The 17461-nt window shown below is 40.4% G+C and overlaps 2 protein-coding genes across 4 annotated transcripts; both read left to right on the top strand.

The window, feature by feature from the left end:
* Positions 1-383: 383 nt before the first annotated feature.
* LOC143861010 (cytochrome P450 CYP72A616-like) lies at positions 384-5252 on the top strand. 2 transcript variants are annotated; one of them, XM_077371895.1, is made up of 5 exons: positions 384-753; positions 1991-2211; positions 2441-2685; positions 4079-4575; positions 4724-4889. In XM_077371895.1, exons 1-5 carry the CDS (start codon positions 480-482, stop codon positions 4741-4743), a joined length of 1257 nt encoding a protein of 418 aa, XP_077228010.1. In that variant the 5' UTR covers positions 384-479; the 3' UTR covers positions 4744-4889. The 2 variants fall into 2 exon arrangements, with proteins under 2 accessions (XP_077228010.1, XP_077228009.1); XM_077371894.1 differs by having other exon boundaries at positions 387-753; positions 4079-4466; positions 4724-5252.
* A 5366-nt stretch (positions 5253-10618) lies between these two features.
* LOC143860178 (cytochrome P450 CYP72A616-like) lies at positions 10619-16681 on the top strand. 2 transcript variants are annotated; one of them, XM_077370739.1, is made up of 3 exons: positions 10619-11107; positions 15823-16043; positions 16152-16681. In XM_077370739.1, exons 1-3 carry the CDS (start codon positions 10834-10836, stop codon positions 16236-16238), a joined length of 582 nt encoding a protein of 193 aa, XP_077226854.1. In that variant the 5' UTR covers positions 10619-10833; the 3' UTR covers positions 16239-16681. The 2 variants fall into 2 exon arrangements, 1 of the variants encoding a protein (XP_077226854.1); XR_013239625.1 differs by lacking the exon at positions 10619-11107 and adding an exon at positions 12107-13633.
* Positions 16682-17461: the final 780 nt, after the last annotated feature.

The raw sequence follows: 17461 nt of genomic DNA, 5'->3' as shown, positions 1-17461 counted from the left end.
AAAGTAGCATTTCTTAGTGTTTTTTCAAAACTCAACATTTTCTCATCATTTTTTCAACTCTCCAGCATGTAACAGTAATTGATCCTTCTATATTTCTGTTTGTCCTTCACATAGAAGATAGGTCCACAGAGATGTTGCCACCCATTTGGAACTTGATTATTGCAATTTGTAACTTAAACCACTGCTGTTCAGGATGGGTCCCATACCAAGTTGGGTCCCACATAGTCACATATCCATATAGGACACTACTAGGACAGTAACATTGTCCAAGGCCTCAACACTAATCCAACCTCAGGTTGTTTTTCCCAATCCTAACCCAAGAGGAGGCTGTCCCTAGTAAACAAAAGGGTCGAATATATCGCTTCCCTTTAAAAACCACCGTTTGGTTATTTTATCTCGTGTCTCGGGTGTCAGTGGTGGAGCTTTTCTCTGCTTGGGGAGTGAGTCGAGTGACCACAGAGCCGAGACTGTAAAAGAAAATGGGTGATTTGCTCTCAATTGCTCTCTGGATTTCTTGTGTTTTGCTGGTTTTATGGATTTCAAGATTAGTGTATTCGATTTGGTGGATACCCATGAAGCTGGAGAGGTATTTGAAGGAGCAAGGGATCAAAGGCCCTCCCTATAAATTGTTGTACGGAAGCCTCAAGGATAACATCAACTTGGTCAAGAAAGAATCATCAAAACCTATGAATCTTTCTCACCAGATTGTTCCACGTGTCGCTCCTTTCCTATATGAAACGGTGAAGAACTACGGTAATCTTTCATTCTTGTTCTACTTTGTTTATTTTTTTGAAAAAGTTTGTTTCCATTTTAAAACTTATTTTCAGTTTGTGGGTTTTCTTGATTAAAAAATTGTTTCCTTGGATTTTATATTCAAAGGTTCTTGTCCGATATTCACCAATTTTGCTTTCATTTTATGTTTTTAGTTTATCTAGTTTTGGTTTGTAATATCTGATTCGTTTGGAATCGGGCTCCAAAGTGAAATGTCGACCCTCCTGGTCCCCCCCGCCGCCGGGGTCTCTGAAGCTTAATTTTGACGGTTCCTCTATAGGTAACCCCGGATCGGCTGGAGTAGGGGGGTTATGTCGGAATCACAAAGGGGAAGTCATTTGGGCCTATTCGGGGCCTATTGGATTTGCCGACTCGTCTGAGGCGGAGGTTAGAGCCGTTCACAGTGGGATCCTCTCCTTGCCTCGCTTGGAGTGCGACAGTCTGATAGTCGAAGGCGATTCCGTAAATGTTATTCGCTGGCTTTCGGGAGTCGCTTCTCCCCCTTGGCGATTTGTGCCTTTCTTTGAGGAGATAGAGGATAGAGGAAAGGGTTACTCCATGGTCTTTCAGCATGTCCGGAGATCGGCCAATGTGGCAGCCGACTCTCTGGCTAAGAGTGGAGTTTCTCGGGCCGAATTGGAGTGTTTTGACTATCTCCCCCCCTTGACTTATTGTCTTGCTATTTTCTTTGCTCATTGTTCCGCAAGGACCATCTCGGTTCTGCTTACTCATACATATAAATATATATTCTGTTGCCTTCTTCAAAAAAAAAAATATCTGATTCGTTTGGGTGCAATTTGTCGTAAACTTGCAATCTAGTTACATTAGAATCCAATTTTTGTAACTGGGGATGTAATCTAATTGGATTATGGGTGCAATTCATGTCAACTTTTATTGCAAGTTTACTGAGAAATTGCACCTGAAATCCGATTAGATTGCAGACCCAATTTTGATTTTTAATGAGTCCCACATGACAATATTATCTTTTCTGTTCTGCTTCAAATGATTTTCAACATCTTCTCTTGGAACATTCTATTGCATATTATGTAAGCAGGGCTTCTAATAAAAGATTTCTTAGTTTCCATAGCTGTTGCAGTAGAAAGTTTTGTCTTGGGCTTTTTTAGTTTCCATAGCTGTTGCACTAGAAAATCTTGTCTTTTCCTTTGAGTTTTTTCCTTAGTCCTTGTAATTACTAAAATTCTTAGGCTGTAAAACGCAGGTAAACTATCTGTAATTTGGATTGGAACAACTCCCAGGGTGAACATCATGGATCCAGAGCTGATGAGGGAAATTCTCTCGAACAAGTTTGGTCACTTTGCAAAGCCAAAATCAAACCCGCTCACTAGGTTGTTGGCAACAGGGCTCGCAAACTATGACGGTGAGAAGTGGGCCAAACACAGGAGGATCATTAACCCAGCCTTCCACCTAGAGAAATTGAAGGTTACTTCCCATTTGATAACACTGAACATTTGTGCTTTTATTTAGAACATCAACCAAACAACACCTGTTTCTTTCATGAAAAAGACATTCAAAAACTGAAATGTGATGCCATGGAAAAAGAAATGAACATATTAAAGAAGTACCATGATCTATATTTCAACAAATACAACTGGTTAGTTTTTTGGTGATACCTGGTATAGTTAAATTTTCTCTTTTGTGTTTGTTACAGAGGATGCTACCAGCTTTCTGTACTAGTTGTAGTGAAATGATTAGCGGATGGGAGCGCTTGGTTGGTTCTCAAGACTCATGTGAATTAGACGTGTGGCCTGAACTTCAGACTTTAACTGGAGATGTGATTTCTCGGACCGCATTTGGGAGCAACTACAAAGAAGGGAGGCGGATATTCCAACTCCAAACAGAACAGGCCGAGCTTCTGATCCTAGCTGTTCAGTCCATATACTTGCCAGGCTTCAGGTTTGTTTTTTTTTTTTACTTTCTTTCTCTCACTCATGTTCGTCAGCAATAAGAAAAGCATATCAATAATGCAAATTCATGGAATAGAATTCCTACACTAAAGTACCATTGAATCTCTTTAAACCACTCTATAGGCAGGAAAAACTTCCACTCCTATCTTTGGATTTTAATGCTGAATGGTAGAAATTTTGTGAATTGTCAAAGTTCTGATTCAAAACTTTCTTTGTTATTAATATTTTGACACCCCTACAATTTGTTGTTTGAAACAAAATTTGATTTGTCTTAAGGACGGCGTATACATATGTACTGTAATCTTACTATCGGCCATATATTTCTTGCTTTTGTGTTTATCTTATTGTGGACTTATAAAAAAATGATTCTGAATTTTTTTTGTGTTTCATTTATGAAATAGAATCAATCTAACCCCTATTCTGGTTAACACTAAGGCCCTGTTTGGATGTCAGGATTTTCTTGAAAAGTATGGAAAGGAAAAACTTCTTTCCAGAATTTCCTGCTTTTCTGCTGTTGGATTAGGTAGAGAAAAATAATAACTTAAACCACTGCCGTTCAAGTTTTATTTAGAAGTACCTTTAATTTATGATGATATCCCTCAAAATAAGCCATAACCATATCACTTCCCTCTGAATCATGGAAAGGAAAAAAAAAAAAAAAATTCTTCCAGAAAAATTCTTTCTATAATCTGAACAGGGCCTGAATATCTAGCCTTCTTAGTTTACTATTTAAGTTCCAATACTGGAGCATTTCTGTACCCTAAAATTCTAATGATGTAATTCCTTATATAGCACATTTATGTAGTTTCATTACTGGAGCACTTTGCTCCTGCTGTTATATCCATTGTCCTAAATAGTGGAGATGCAACCCAATTTTCCTCTTGGTTGCCCCCCTGCTGCAAAATGAAGCTTTCACACAAGTGAGTGTGCAAGTTACCTAGCTTAGTTTTGGTTTTAACCTAGCTTAGTGTTAGTTTTAAAGACTCTTCGATGTCATCTCCAATATTCACAGGATCTATTGAATCTAACCCTTCCTTTTACCCTATAACTTTTCATATCAGGATTCTATCAACCATAATATAATTTTCTGATTATATTATATCTTTACCTAAAATTGGTAAAATAATGATGATCTTCAGCGAAGTTACAAATAGTAATCATATGCCCAATATGATATTTGGTACTTGAGCACCATTGACAATACTAGAAAAGATAAGTAGTAGTAGTAATTTAACAGTGGCAATATATGGTGTGGTTAAGGTAGATGAAGACGATGTAGTTAGGGACTTAAACGTCTAGGCTATGCTGAGTAACCCTTCTAATTCCATAATTATCATAAACTGTATATTCTATTACTTCACTAACATTATCTATTGATACAGGTTTTTGCCCACAAAGAGGAACAATAGGAGAAATGAAATTGACAGAGAAGTGAGAGCTCTGTTGACGGGTATGATCAAGAAAAGAGAAAAGGCCATTAAATTAGGAGATGTCAATAACGATGACTTATTGGGTTTGCTAATGGAATCCAACTTTAAAGAGTTTCAGGAAAATGGGAACTCTAAGAGCATTGGAATGACGATTGAAGACGTGATACAGGAGTGTAAGCTATTCTACTTTGCTGGGCAAGAAACGACATCCGTTTTGTTGGTTTGGACAATGGTCGTGTTGAGTATGCATCCATCTTGGCAACAACATGCAAGGGAAGAGGTTTTACAAGTCTTTGGGAATAACAAACCAGATTTTGATGGCTTAAACCACCTAAAGACTGTGAGTAATTGCTTGGTACATTCTCTTCAATATATTAACTTGTGCGGAGGCATAGGTAGATGCAATCCCAGTCTCTTGAATTTAATCCCACAGACTAAAGGGAGAAATGGTTTGTTTACCTAAGCCAAATTTGTTGGAAGCCATCTACTTGTTCAGTTCTTCGATTCAATATAAACATATTAGATATTTTAATATGCAATGTCACAATGATTTTTAACACCACATGGTGTCTGAAATTCTTGAAATATCTAATGCAGGTAACCATGATTCTATATGAGGTTCTCCGATTATACCCGCCGGTGGCTTCACTTGTTAGGCGCACATACAAGAGAATGAGACTTGGAGGAATCGACCTCCCACCTGAAGTACAACTCTCTCTTCCAACGCTCCTTATTCATCATGATCCTGAATTATGGGGCGATGATGTGGATGAATTCAAACCAGAGAGATTCTCAGGTGGCGTTTCAAAGGCATCAAAGAATCAAGCTGCATTCTTCCCCTTTGGTTGGGGCCCGCGTATATGTATTGGGCAGAGCTTTGCCTTGATAGAAGCTAAGCTAACTTTGGCCATGATTCTACAAAAGTTCTCGTTTAAGCTATCGCCCACCTATGCTCATGCACCTTACTCTCGTATAACCATTCAACCCCAACATGGTGCTCAGATTATCTTACAAAAACTCTGAGATAATCTTTTCCATCACCGAACTCCCATTGTAAAGCTGCTTAATTTCGTACGAGTATCGTTCAGCTGAATTGAATCCAATGTGTATTTTCTATGCGCTACAACCCACCTTCATGACATAAAAATTTCCGTTCATCTGAGTGAGGGCAAATACTAGGACGTAACGTATTTCGAGGTAAAGCATTTTGGCTTAATCTACTTACCCTTATTAGTTTACCCTTGAATAACTTCTGGTGTTCCAATGTGCAGTGAAAACTTAAGACGTATTTGATTTTCAATGTTCCAATTACTATATATGGTAGGTGGTAAATGCGTAACTTTTCTAAACCATCAATTTTACACCTATTAAATCAAAGGTCTAGAATCATTATCTCAAGAATTTTTTTCGTACCCCAAGTTGCCTATGATAGACAACACTTGATAAGAGAGCAAGTACTTTTGCTTTTAGCTTTCGAAAATAAACTAGGAAGCAACATGAACGGCATAAAGTAGAACACATTAGGCTGAACAATCAGCTAAAACTTCAGGTAGATGTTACATGGACAGCAGAGTCCATAGTATAAGACATGGGATGCACAATTTCTCCAATACTGCTAAAGTAAAACCAAGCTACAAGGGCGCTCCCATTGGTCCATCACTCCATCCTAAGAAAGTGCACTTACGGTGGCATGGGAAAAAATAAATGAAAATGGCCTTAACAAACATAACATTAAATAAACCATAAATGCATTTGGTTGGAAAGGACCAATGGGAGCAGCCCCTGTAGCTGGTTTTTGCGAGGGCGCCCTTCATTCTATCATTCCTCTAGATTTCTCTATACCTAGTTTATGGATTATTGGAAAAGGGTACTTTGGTAATTTTATAAGATGGGTATTTTCAATTTGAAATATACATTGTTAAAGAGATTAAATAACACCATCAACAACTTAAGCTTTTGAAGTCACTGGTTGTTTCACATTGTAACGGAGCAAAAAGGCCTGATTTCAAACCTCCTTGATAGTAAAAATCCACATGCAATGGCCAAACCCACAAGAGGGGCCACGTGTATGTTAGGACCTGCGTGAGGGGGAGTGTTAAAGTATAAAAGATTAAGTAACACCTTCTCCAACAGCTTACGCTTTTGGAGTTACTGGTTGTTTCACATACATGTTTTGGTAATTTTCAAAAGGTAAGGGTATTTTGGCTATTTTATATAAGGTCATGATATTTTGGCTATTTTTCTATGAGATAAGGGCATTTTAGCCATTTCTCATGAGATGAGGATATTTTCGTCATTTTCTTTGAGATTGGGGTATTTTAGCTATTTTCTAAGAAAATAAATTATGTAGTCATTTTATATGAAATATGGATATTTTTGTTATTTTCGATGAATCCATCGGTAAATATGGGTCTTTTGAGCATTTTTTACGAGATTGGGTTATTTTGGTCATTCTCAAAAAATAATTAAATAATTCAAATAGTCCTGATATGTTGGATCAAACATCAAGGGTGGTACTTTTGAACATGGTTTTAAATTTCGGCCGAAATCCCGACATTTGGAATTTCGCGAAATACCAAATTTCGCGAAATTGGTATTTCAGTTTTGGTGGGGACCGAAATTTAGAGAAAATGTCTTTTAAAAAAGAAAAGAAAAGAAAGAAATGTTACAAAATTTCGGATATCAGTGGGGTCCGAAATCGGTACCTATAAATTCTCATGTTGTATATTCTAACAATAGAAATCACTTCACTTCGAGGGTAAAACACTTCAAAGAGACTACTTTCTTGGAAGTACCCCTTTGAGGTTCACGGAGAGTCACATAATTGATGTTTTGTCTTTGTTAAACCTTATGGATGAGGCAACCTGTAAGGGGAACAATGATCATGTAAGTCGTTTCATGCGGGATCTACCGAATCAACGGCTTGGATCACATGGGTGCCAGTTGTGACTCAAATTTGGCCATCAAGATCATATCTTAACAATCATCATCCTTTGTAAACTCGTAAATTTTAAGCTCAATTTTGATCACATCTTAACAAATCATCCTTGAGAGCTAGACCCGGCAAGAATTGACCCGGACCTGCGGGTCAATCCGGCTTGCCCATAATTTCCGGGTCCGGGTCAACATTTTGTGACCCATTTCTAAGTTGACCGGTGGGTCAAACCGGCCCGTCAAAACTGGGTGGGTCCGGGTGGACCCGCGGGCGCCTGTAGAAGTGAAACAAATTAGTTTTTCCGTAATTGTCATATTTTCATACCTATTCTTTGTAGTTTTTTTTCGTAATTGTCATATTTCTATACCTATTCTTTGTATTTTTTCCGTAATTGTCATATAAAAGTACCATTTTCAGTACTTTTTTCCCTAATTTTCTACTTTACAACACTTTTTCCGTAAGTTTCCTCCATAACTTTAGTATATGATTATTATTGGAGAAAAGTACGGAATGCGAGTTGATGTTTAGTGAAATTACGGATTGCGGGCAGTTTTAAAACAAGAACAAAAAACAGGCTAATATTCAAAATCGGGTTGGAAAAAGACCCTGATACCCTTCTCACATCAACAGAAACGTCATTCAGCCTCATTTTTCATTACTGGCGTGTTTCACGAGGTTCTTTTGGTTTGTCTGGTATTTGAACTGATAGAAGTCACAGAACCTTAGGTTCGTTTCTATCTTGGCCGTCGAAAATACCTAGAGACGGATGGATGCTTGACACGTGTTGAAAAACTTTTTGGAATGCTAGAGACTCTATACATAGTCAGTTTGGTTTGGATTGAAATCTTTCTGTGAACGGACTCTGGGTTCCTTTAAATCTTGGTCGTCGCCAATATGAACAGACGGTCGGATCCACAACATATGGACATCAATATGAAACGGTGGCGTCTTCTAATAATACCCCCTTCTGTAACTATTATTCCCCTCTCTGTAACTATTATCTCCATCGGCATACCCATTATTTCAGCCGGCGTACCCATTATTCCTATTCCCGTCTCTGTAAACATTATTTCCATCGGCGTATCCATTATTTCCGCCGGCGTACCTATTATTCCCCTCTCTGTAACCATTATTTCGTTTCCGCCGTCGTACCCATTATTCCTATTCCCCTCTCTGTAACCATTATTTCCATCAGCGTACTTATTATTTCCGTCGGCGTACTCATTATTCCCCTCTCTGTAACTATTATTTCCATCGGCGTACCCATTATTTCGCTTTCTGTAACTATTATTTCCATCGGCGTACCCATTATTTTCTGCAGGTGTACCCATTATTTCTATCTTGGCCGTCGGAAATACCTAGAGACGGATGGATGCCTGACACATGTTGAAAAGATAAGTGAGAAAAGATAACGTCTACCGTTTAAGCCAAATGATAACTGAGAAAAGATAACGTTTACTGTTTTAAGCCAAAAGATATGTGAGAAAAGATAACGTCAGTGTTCCAAAAAGTACAATAGCACCGGGGTTCCAAAAAGTTTTCCAACCTGTCAAGATCCATCCGTCTCTAGTTATTTCCGACGGCCAAGATAGAAACGAACCCAAGGTTCTTTCGGTTCAAATACACATCTAAATGAACCAGAAGAAGCCTCGTGAATCGGGCCAATTTAAGAGGCAATAATGAAAAAGGAGGACTCTGTCGATGTCAGAAGGGTATCAGGGTCTTTTGACCACTCGATTTTGAAGTTTAGCCCGTTTTTTGTTCTTGTTTTAAAAGGTGCCTGCAATCCGTAATTTCACTAAACATCGGCTTCCATTACGTACTTTTCTCTTATTATTGCTAGCTTCTTTCGGTACTTATTATTGCTAGCCACCTTTCTAGAAATAGTATTTCCGTGCAGTTTTCACAAGGTCTAATAAGACAAATCTCTTAACACATACAATTGCAAAGGATGGGCGAGAAGTACCCTTTGGAGAAGGTGGCTAGCAAATTACCTATAAAAATCTTGAAAAAACAAAAATTCATTAAAAAAACCGGGTGACCCGGGTTGACCCGACCCGTACGGGCAGGGTGCGGGTCCAAGCTTAGTGACCCGTAAAATTTACGGGTTAGCCCGGTCCGCCGGTTTGCCAGGTCTATTGAGAGCTGCTAGGAAGAAAGGTTGTAATTAGGGGCGGAGCAAGGAATCTACCCGAGGGGGGCAAACAACTCATCAAATTTGTGCACCTCAAATACAGTTCCCATGTAGGTACTTAGGCTCCGTTTCTTTCGACGTAAAATGGGTGCAAAAACAAATTCTACGCTCATTTTTACACTAAAATAACCATAAAATTAGTTTTATGCCCATTTTACGTCGAAAGAAACATAGCCTTGAGAATAGTTCAACACAATCTTAACTTTCAAAATTGCTCAAGGAGTAGAAAAATTTCAAGGCTCAAATGGTATTATATGATCCACCACAATCACAAAGATCCGCGTTTAAAATTTTAGAAAAAAAAAAGGATCCCAAACCCACATTGAAAATCAACTTTATGTGATGTTTTCATACAAGACAAAAGTGGAGTGCTGTTATCAAAATCAACACACCATTAAGAAGATTTTTATTTACATGGGTGCTGTTATAAAAACAGCATAGGTGTTTTTAAAGCTTTTAAAAACTTCCCTTTTTTAAAACCCATGACCATGAGTTGCATAGGTTCAATTTTGAGTCTCTAAGGGTGTAAACGAGCCGAGCCGAGCCGAGCTTGGCCAGGCTCGGCTCGGCTCGTTAAGCTCAAAAGCTCGGCTCGGGCTCGAACCAGGCTTGGGCTCGGCTCGGCTCGGCTCGGCTCGGTCAGGCTCGGGAGCCGTACCGAGCTCGGGTTATATTATGTTCACACCCCTCATCTTCCCTGGACAGCCCTATTAGTGTAATTTGACTACTTTTTATATACTATGGGGGGTGGTCCTAGTAACAAATGGAGTTCCAAAAATGAAGTGACATATTTTGCCCCCCCCTTTCACTCCCTGGACAACCCTTTTAATGCATAAATTAATATATAATATATATATTTAAATATATTAAATTCTTAACGAGCCTTAACGAGCCGAGCCTGGCCTAAATTGGGCTCGCTTCGTTAAGCTTAACGAGCCTGGAGAGCTGGCTCAGCTCGGCTCGTTAAGGATTCGAGCCGAGCTCGAGCGAGCCTCCGAGCCCGAGCCAAAATTGACACCCTTAATTTTGACAGAATAATAAGGTGTCATTATCAAAAGCTAAGTGTGTTGAATTTAGCAAAAGTGGAGTGCTGTTATCAAAATTAGCACACCAATAATAAACCTTTTATCTACATTGATGCTGTAATAAAAACTCATAAAAATAGAATAGGTGTTTTAAAAACCAATGAGTGAGCATGGTTTCAATTTTGACCGGATAACGATGCGATAAAGCAGTCGCGCAGAGGCTAGTTCCACAAATGCCCTTCGGAAACCGACCTTTGCCCCCTTCTAAAGACTAAAGTAATTGAAAAGTTACTGGGTGTAAAGGGCATTTTTGGCAATTTTCAAACGTCTAGAATTTTTTCTCAGATTTTTCAGAGGGGGCAATTGCTCCCCTTCGCCCCGCGTTTGGCTCCGTCTGTGGTTGTAATCCGAAGAAGTCTTCATCACACGTGATGGCTGAAGTCATGCACTTTGAGACTTGTAGCCCCTTGGCTAAAGTCATCCTGGTTCTTATTTATCTGTTCGTGGTGGAGCTTTTCTCTACTTCGGAACTGAACACTGAGCAGATAGAAAAATGGGTGATTTTGTCTCCATATATCTGTTGATTTCTTGTGTTTTGCTGTTTTTATGGATTTCAAGATTAGTATACTCGATTTGGTGGAGACCCATGAAGCTGGAGAGGTATTTGAAGAAGCAAGGGATCAAAGGCCCTCCCTATAAATTGTTGTACGGCAACCTCAAGGAGAACATCAGCTTGGTCAAGAAAGAATCATCAAAACCTATGAATCTGTCTCGCCAGATTGTTCCACGTGTTGCTCCATTCCTATATGAAACCATGAAGAACTACGGTACTCTTTCTATTTTTTTCTTAGTTTTTTATTTTGTATTTTTTGGGGTTTGTTTCATTTCTTTTATTATTGTTCTGCTTTATTATTATTTTTTTTTTTGTTGAAAAAGTTTGTGTAGACACCCCATTTTGACCTGACCCCAATATTCCCAAAAAAATAAAAAAATAAAAAAAATCCCTAAATCGATCCCGAAATCGAATTCGAAATTCCCCAAACTCAATTTATAGGCGCCTTGAAAATCGATTTCCGAAATTTCTAGAACTTGAGGTCCAATTGCAGAAGAGCCTGAAAAATCCGAAAATGCCCGCTTGAAAATCATTTCTGGAAATATTCTGAAAGCCTGAGCGATCCCAAAGCCCCATTGATATCCTCCGTTCAATCGCCCCCACCTTCCCTTTCCATTTTTCCGGAATTTACAAAGAATTGCCCAATGTATATCGGCACAGTCGTATTTTGATATTTACACTAACTCACCTGGTATTAGTGTTTAAAGAGCTATTAAAGGATTGTTACATTTCCCAAGGTAGCTCTCGCAAGCTAATCAAAGAAGAAAAGACAGATGAGTTGGTGCGCTTGTCAAAAATGGTTGTGCTGATAGCATTCTAAGAGGAAAAGAGAGAATGTATTCTCACCCCTTCTTTTACCGGGACCACCCTTATGGTGTGTTAAATACGCTAAAGGAGTCTGTCTAGGAAGAAAATGAAGGAGGTGGTTATATCATATTTCTTGTCTTTCATAGGGATCCCTTTTCTTAACTGGACCACCTTCCTAGGCATAGAAAAGTAGTCGTGAATGTACTAGAAGGGGCTGTCCTAGAAAGAATGAGGGGGTGGCAAAATGGGCCACCTCTCCACAAAAGGGATCGAGTTAGGGCTTTCAAAAGGGGGGGGATTCTTCTTGATTTTGAGGGGGAGGAGGGCAGCAGCAGCAGCAGCAGCAAGGAGAGAGAGGTGAGAAAGAGAGCGAGGCCGATCGTCTTCCATCTCCACCCCCAAGCCATCGCACCTATCATTCTCCTCCATTTTCAGCCACCATCCCACCTTCATTTCCAGATCCCACCATCTTTATTTTTATTTTTTCCGTTCGCCATTAAATCCGGCAAGCTCAAGACCATCGCCATCACCATCAAGAACCATCTTTTGGTGAGCTTAGAGAGAAATAGAGTTTTCTCCTCCGGCAACCCAACCGGATTCCGGCCACCACCTCCGACAAGGCGGCTCCCCGGCGGCCATCACCACCAAACCCACTACCCACCTCCACTTCACAGCCAACTCCCACCTCCCTCACCTCTCCAACCACCGCACTTCCCTCACCTTTGCAAACCCAAGCCCAAACCCATATACAAACCCACTTCGGTCGGAGCTCCACCACCCTCCAACCTCCGGCCAACCTCCAATCCGGCCACCACCTCCAATCTCTCAACCCTTCTTCTTCATTCTCCCCAAAACCCAAACCCCTTTCCACCAAAACCCACATCTCCACCATCAGCCACCCTCAGCCTCCCCTCTAAACCCTTCTAAAAAAGAAAAAAAGAAAAGAAAAGCAGTAGAGAGAGAGAGAGAGGACTCCGGTCGTCTTCTCCGGAGGCTCCATCGGAAGTCCAATCATCCTCGTCTTCTCCGGGCACTCCCCCTCGCCGCCGGCCAGCCATCGACCCAACCCTCATCACCACCATCTTCTGCTTCCTTTACCCTTCATCAACCTCCACCATCGACCTCCACCCGAGCCACTATCTCCCAAACCGCCACCACCAGCTACGGTCACAACTCCGGCCGGCCACCGCACCTCTACCATCCCTCCTCCTCCCTCCACCACCACTATCCCCATTTTCGAAAAAAAAAGGAAAAACAGAGAGAGAGAGAGAGAGAAACAGAGGATTCAGAGAGAGAGAGAGAGAGAGAGAGAGAGAGAGAGAAAATGGAGAAAATTCCTCTTCTTACTCCATACAAGATGGGAAAATTCGAACTTTCTCACAGAGTACTGTTGGCACCGTTGACAAGGGAGAGATCATACGGGAATGTGCCTCAACCACATGCCACCTTGTATTATTCTCAGCGCACCACCAAAGGGGGTCTTTTAATTGCAGAAGCCACAGGAGTTTCTGATACTGCCCAAGGGTACCCAGAGACGCCTGGTATTTGGACGAAAGAGCGGGTTGAAGGTTGGAAGCCTATTGTTAATGCCCTTCATGAGAAGGGAGGCATCTTCTTTTGCCAGATTTGGCACGATGGGAGAGTCTCTAATTCTAGCTATCAGCCTAATGGGCAAGCTCCTGTCTCCTCGACTGACACACCGTTGACACCCCAACCTCGAACCAGTGGAGAGGAAGCAACGTTCTCGCCCCCAAGACGGTTAAGGACGGATGAAATCCCTCAAATCATTGATGATTTTAGACTCGCTGCAAGAAATGCGATAGAAGCTGCTTCTCTTCCGGCATTTTCGGTACCGGCACCGATACTCCAATGAGCGTTTGGTGACACCGATACTCCAATGGGCGTTTGGTGACTGCGATTTCATCCAGCACAGGTATGTGGAATTGCTATGTGTTAAGGGATTTCATGGTTAGGGATACCCCTTATTATTTTCCATCATTCTCTTGAGAATATTATCAGTATAACTATGTTGGGTTAGTGTATCATCTCAGCCGGTCTTCAATATTTAGTTGCATGTTATGGGCTTGCAAATCTGCAACCTCTTTGTTTCCCTGGGATACTATTTGTGTTTCAAGATTCCATCGATTTCAGGAACACCCTCGTCGGGTTCAGGCGATGACGGACGGCAACCTCTCGAGCCAAAACCCCTTTCGATCAAAAGGGATAAAAATACATAAAAATCAAATAACAAAAATCCAAAAAACATAAAAAAAAAACACTCAAAGCGTATTTCGAAAAGCATTCGAACTACGTTGGCTTGATCCCTTTCTACAGGGTACGTAGGCAGCTTGGGATCGTCATCCCAAGTTCAGTCAAACATTTTCAATAAAATCGTTCAAACTTTTCAATAAAATCCTTTAAACCCTTCAAAAAATCATTTCAGCATCTGAAAATATCTTTCAAGCTTTTCTCAAAAATACAAAAAACCAAAATGGGCAAGGATGGTGATTGCCAGGTCACTCGGAGCCTTCATTTCATTTCATTTCCGATTTCGATCGTGGTTTTTCGGTTTTATCGGTTTTCCGACGTTTTATCAGGTTTTGGGATGGGCGACGACGTAGCGTGGCCCCTTTACAGGGATTGTCCTCGCTGAGCCCAACGATAGGCTATGACAATCGCGAGACTTGCCCGATCTTTAGCGGATCAGGATCATTGAGCTCGATTCCTTTAGAATCGCTCCCTGAGTCTATCGTATGTCCCATTTTATTTTCCCTGGCATTTTGGGTTTGCGCACACCGCCTATTTTCTAATCCCTTTCTTTCCTTGCATCTTTTAGTTTATCGTGTGTTTGTATTTGGTTCCTTGTGTGTTTATTTTCAGCTTGCTTATTCCTTGTGCGTTTAGTTTCACATGCTTAGCCGTAGATATTTACTGCTTTTCTGCTTATGATATCTGCCATTACTTGCTTAGCTGTAGCTGTGCATGCGAATGTTATTGCTTTCCTAGATTTGATGGGTTAGGAGTAGATGCAGTGAGTTAGGATTTGGATGTTTATTTTCTTTTGCCCATCCCCGGGTCATGTATGCTTAGATAGACGTTTCTTCGGGGATACTCGTTCCCATTTCACATGATTTTAGCCCAAAACTCTTCAAAATTAATTAAAAATGGCATAAGAGACCGGGTGCTTGCACTTGGGCGAATTGGGGGCACTTAACACCTTCCTCATTCGTCATCAGGCACGGACTTTTGTATCTCTGGTTATCCGTTGCAACAGAGTATTTCATGGGATCCAGGGCCTACTTCCCTGGATGGCGACTCTTCTTTGTTATAGGTACATCTTGGTTCCGGGCTAGTCCTTGAATCGAGAGGTATCTCATTTGTATCGCCACCCATGCTGTGAGTGGCATCATTTCGAGAGTTCCTTGGTAGAGCTCTCCTTCACATTGTCGAGATCTTGGAGGATCGGCGCGGGATCTCGTGTCCCTCGCCCATTCGTCCTCGGGATCGGGGTCCACAGTTTGTTTCCATTTTAAAACATATTTCAGTTTGTGGGTTTTCTTGATTAAAAAAAATTTGTTTCATTGTATAAGTTGTTCGTGGGATTGGCTATTCTGTTGCTTGGATGATTTTAGATTCTTGTCCGATATTCACCAATTTTACTTTTATTTTATGTTTTTGATTTATCTAGTTTTGGTTTGTAAATATCTAATTGGTTTGGGTGCAATTTGTTCGTAAACATGTAATCTAGTTACACCAGAATCCAATTTTTGTAACTGGGTATGTAATTTAATTGGATTATGGGTGCAATTCATGTCAACTTTTATTGCAAGTTTACTGACAAATTGCACCTGAAATCTGATTAGATTGCAGATCCAATCTGGGTGTGCAATCTGGTAAAAGTTTACACAAATTGCACTAGCCAGCTAATTAGATTGCACATCCAAACTAGCCCTTTAGGCTTTGTTTTACTTTTTTGAAATTGGATGGATTGAAGTTTTGCACCAGAAAGTCTTGTCTTGGGCCTCTTTAGTTTCCATAGCTGTTGCACTAGAAAATCTTGTCTTTTTCTTTATTGAGTTTTTCATCAGTGTTTGTAAGTACTAAAATTGCTGTAAAACGCAGGTAAAATATCAGTTATTTGGAATGGAACAACTCCCAGTGTGAACATCATGGATCCAGATCTGATAAGGGAAATTCTGTCGAACAAGTTTGGTCACTTTGAGAAGCCAAAATCAAACCCGCTCTCGAGGTTATTGGCAACTGGGGTCGCAACCTATGATGGTGAGAAGTGGGCCAAACACAGGAGGATCATTAACCCAGCCTTCCACCTAGAGAAATTGAAGGTTACTTCCCATTTGATTACACTAAACATTTGCGCTTTTTTTAGAACATCAACCAAACATTTGGTGGTACCTGATATAGTTAAATTTTCTCTTTTGTGTTTGTTACAGAGGATGCTACCAGCATTCTCTACTAGCTGTAGTGAATTGATTAGCAGATGGGAGGAATTGGTGGGTTCTCTAGGTCCTGTGAATTAGACGTGTGGCCTGAACTTCGGACTTTAACTGGAGATGTGATCTCTCGGACAGCATTTGGTAGCAACTACAAAGAAGGGATGAGGATATTCCAACTTCAAACAGAACAAGCTGAGCTTCTGATCGTAAGAGTTTTGTTGCTATGTTGGGTAACGGTAATGCCAGTACTTCTTCAGATTGGTGGTTAGATACAGGAGCCACTTGTCATGTTTGCAACTCTAAAAAAACTACTAGTTGATGTTGTTGCCGCGAAAGAGACCGTTACAGTGGCCAGTGGAGCCGAGGTAGAGGTGCCTCACGCCGGTACTGCGAACTTGGTCCTTTCTTCAGGACAAATGCTAACTTTAAAAATTGTTAAAGTAGTTCTTGCTCTTCAAAAGAATTTAATTTCTATTAGTCTTTTAGACTATATTTTTTAGACTATGCTGGAATATGTACTTCATTTATGTGTGGTAGAGTAACTTTGATTGTTAACTCATACTATTTTGATTGTGCATATTTGATAGATGGTATGTTTGATTTGAGTTTAGATAATGAGACTGTTAGTTAGGTTAGTTCACCGCTAATTGCTCCTAAGTTGTTACACAACCGATTGGGACATGTGCACTATCAGAAAATGGTCTAACTTACTAATACTCATAAGATACCATTATATATGTCAATTACATTTGACAAGTGTGAGAGTTAGGGGTGATAGAGAAGGAGAAGATACACATTGACAGAGTTCAAGAAATTCTGTGCCTCTCAGGGCGTAATCCTTGAAACTACTGCTCCTCTCTCGCCTCAATCAATTGGCATAGCTAAGTGTAAGAACAGGACGTTAACTTCAATGTTAAACTCCATGTTAATGTTAGTTGGCATGCCTAGTTGCATTTGGGGAGAGACAGCTTTGACTGCAAATCACATCCTAAATCTCTATATGCTCCTCCATGTGATAGAGTACCCAAGAATTTTGTGAGGACTTTGTGACCTACCAATTGGAGAATGATCCATCATCCTATCAGGACGTGATGAGATCTAGGGACTCTATGTTGTGGGCAGAAGCCATTCATGATGAAATGAGATCTCTGTTAGAAAATCTAACTTGGCAGCTAGTCGATTTGCCAAAATGGGCTAAGACTACGGGCTGCAAGTAGATATTTGTATGTGATTATACAAAGTTTGTTATGGTCTTAATCAAGCACCTAAATTGTAACATCAGAAATTTGGCAAAGTAGTAAAGAGCT

The sequence above is a fragment of the Tasmannia lanceolata genome, unplaced genomic scaffold (genome assembly GCF_043159265.1).
Source record: "Tasmannia lanceolata isolate RefF3 unplaced genomic scaffold, GAP_Taslan_0.1 ptg000037l, whole genome shotgun sequence".
Taxonomy (NCBI): domain Eukaryota; kingdom Viridiplantae; phylum Streptophyta; class Magnoliopsida; order Canellales; family Winteraceae; genus Tasmannia; species Tasmannia lanceolata.
Note: the sequence above shows the minus strand (reverse complement) of the source record. Positions and strands in the feature narration are given on the sequence as shown.

What these genes read in the sequence shown, in the direction of transcription:
- LOC143861010 (XM_077371894.1), top strand. Translation starts at nt 480, where the DNA reads ATGGGTGATTTGCTCTCAATTGCTCTCTGGATTTCTTGTGTTTTGCTG. An exon ending in TGAAACGGTGAAGAACTACG is followed by an intron (nt 754 to 1,990) that starts GTAATCTTTCAT and finishes TGTAAAACGCAG; the next exon opens with GTAAACTATCTGTAATTTGG. An exon ending in GCTTAAACCACCTAAAGACT is followed by an intron (nt 4,467 to 4,723) that starts GTGAGTAATTGC and finishes TATCTAATGCAG; the next exon opens with GTAACCATGATTCTATATGA.
- LOC143860178 (XM_077370739.1), top strand. Translation starts at nt 10,834, where the DNA reads ATGGGTGATTTTGTCTCCATATATCTGTTGATTTCTTGTGTTTTGCTG. An exon ending in TGAAACCATGAAGAACTACG is followed by an intron (nt 11,108 to 15,822) that starts GTACTCTTTCTA and finishes TGTAAAACGCAG; the next exon opens with GTAAAATATCAGTTATTTGG. An exon ending in TCCACCTAGAGAAATTGAAG is followed by an intron (nt 16,044 to 16,151) that starts GTTACTTCCCAT and finishes TGTTTGTTACAG; the next exon opens with AGGATGCTACCAGCATTCTC.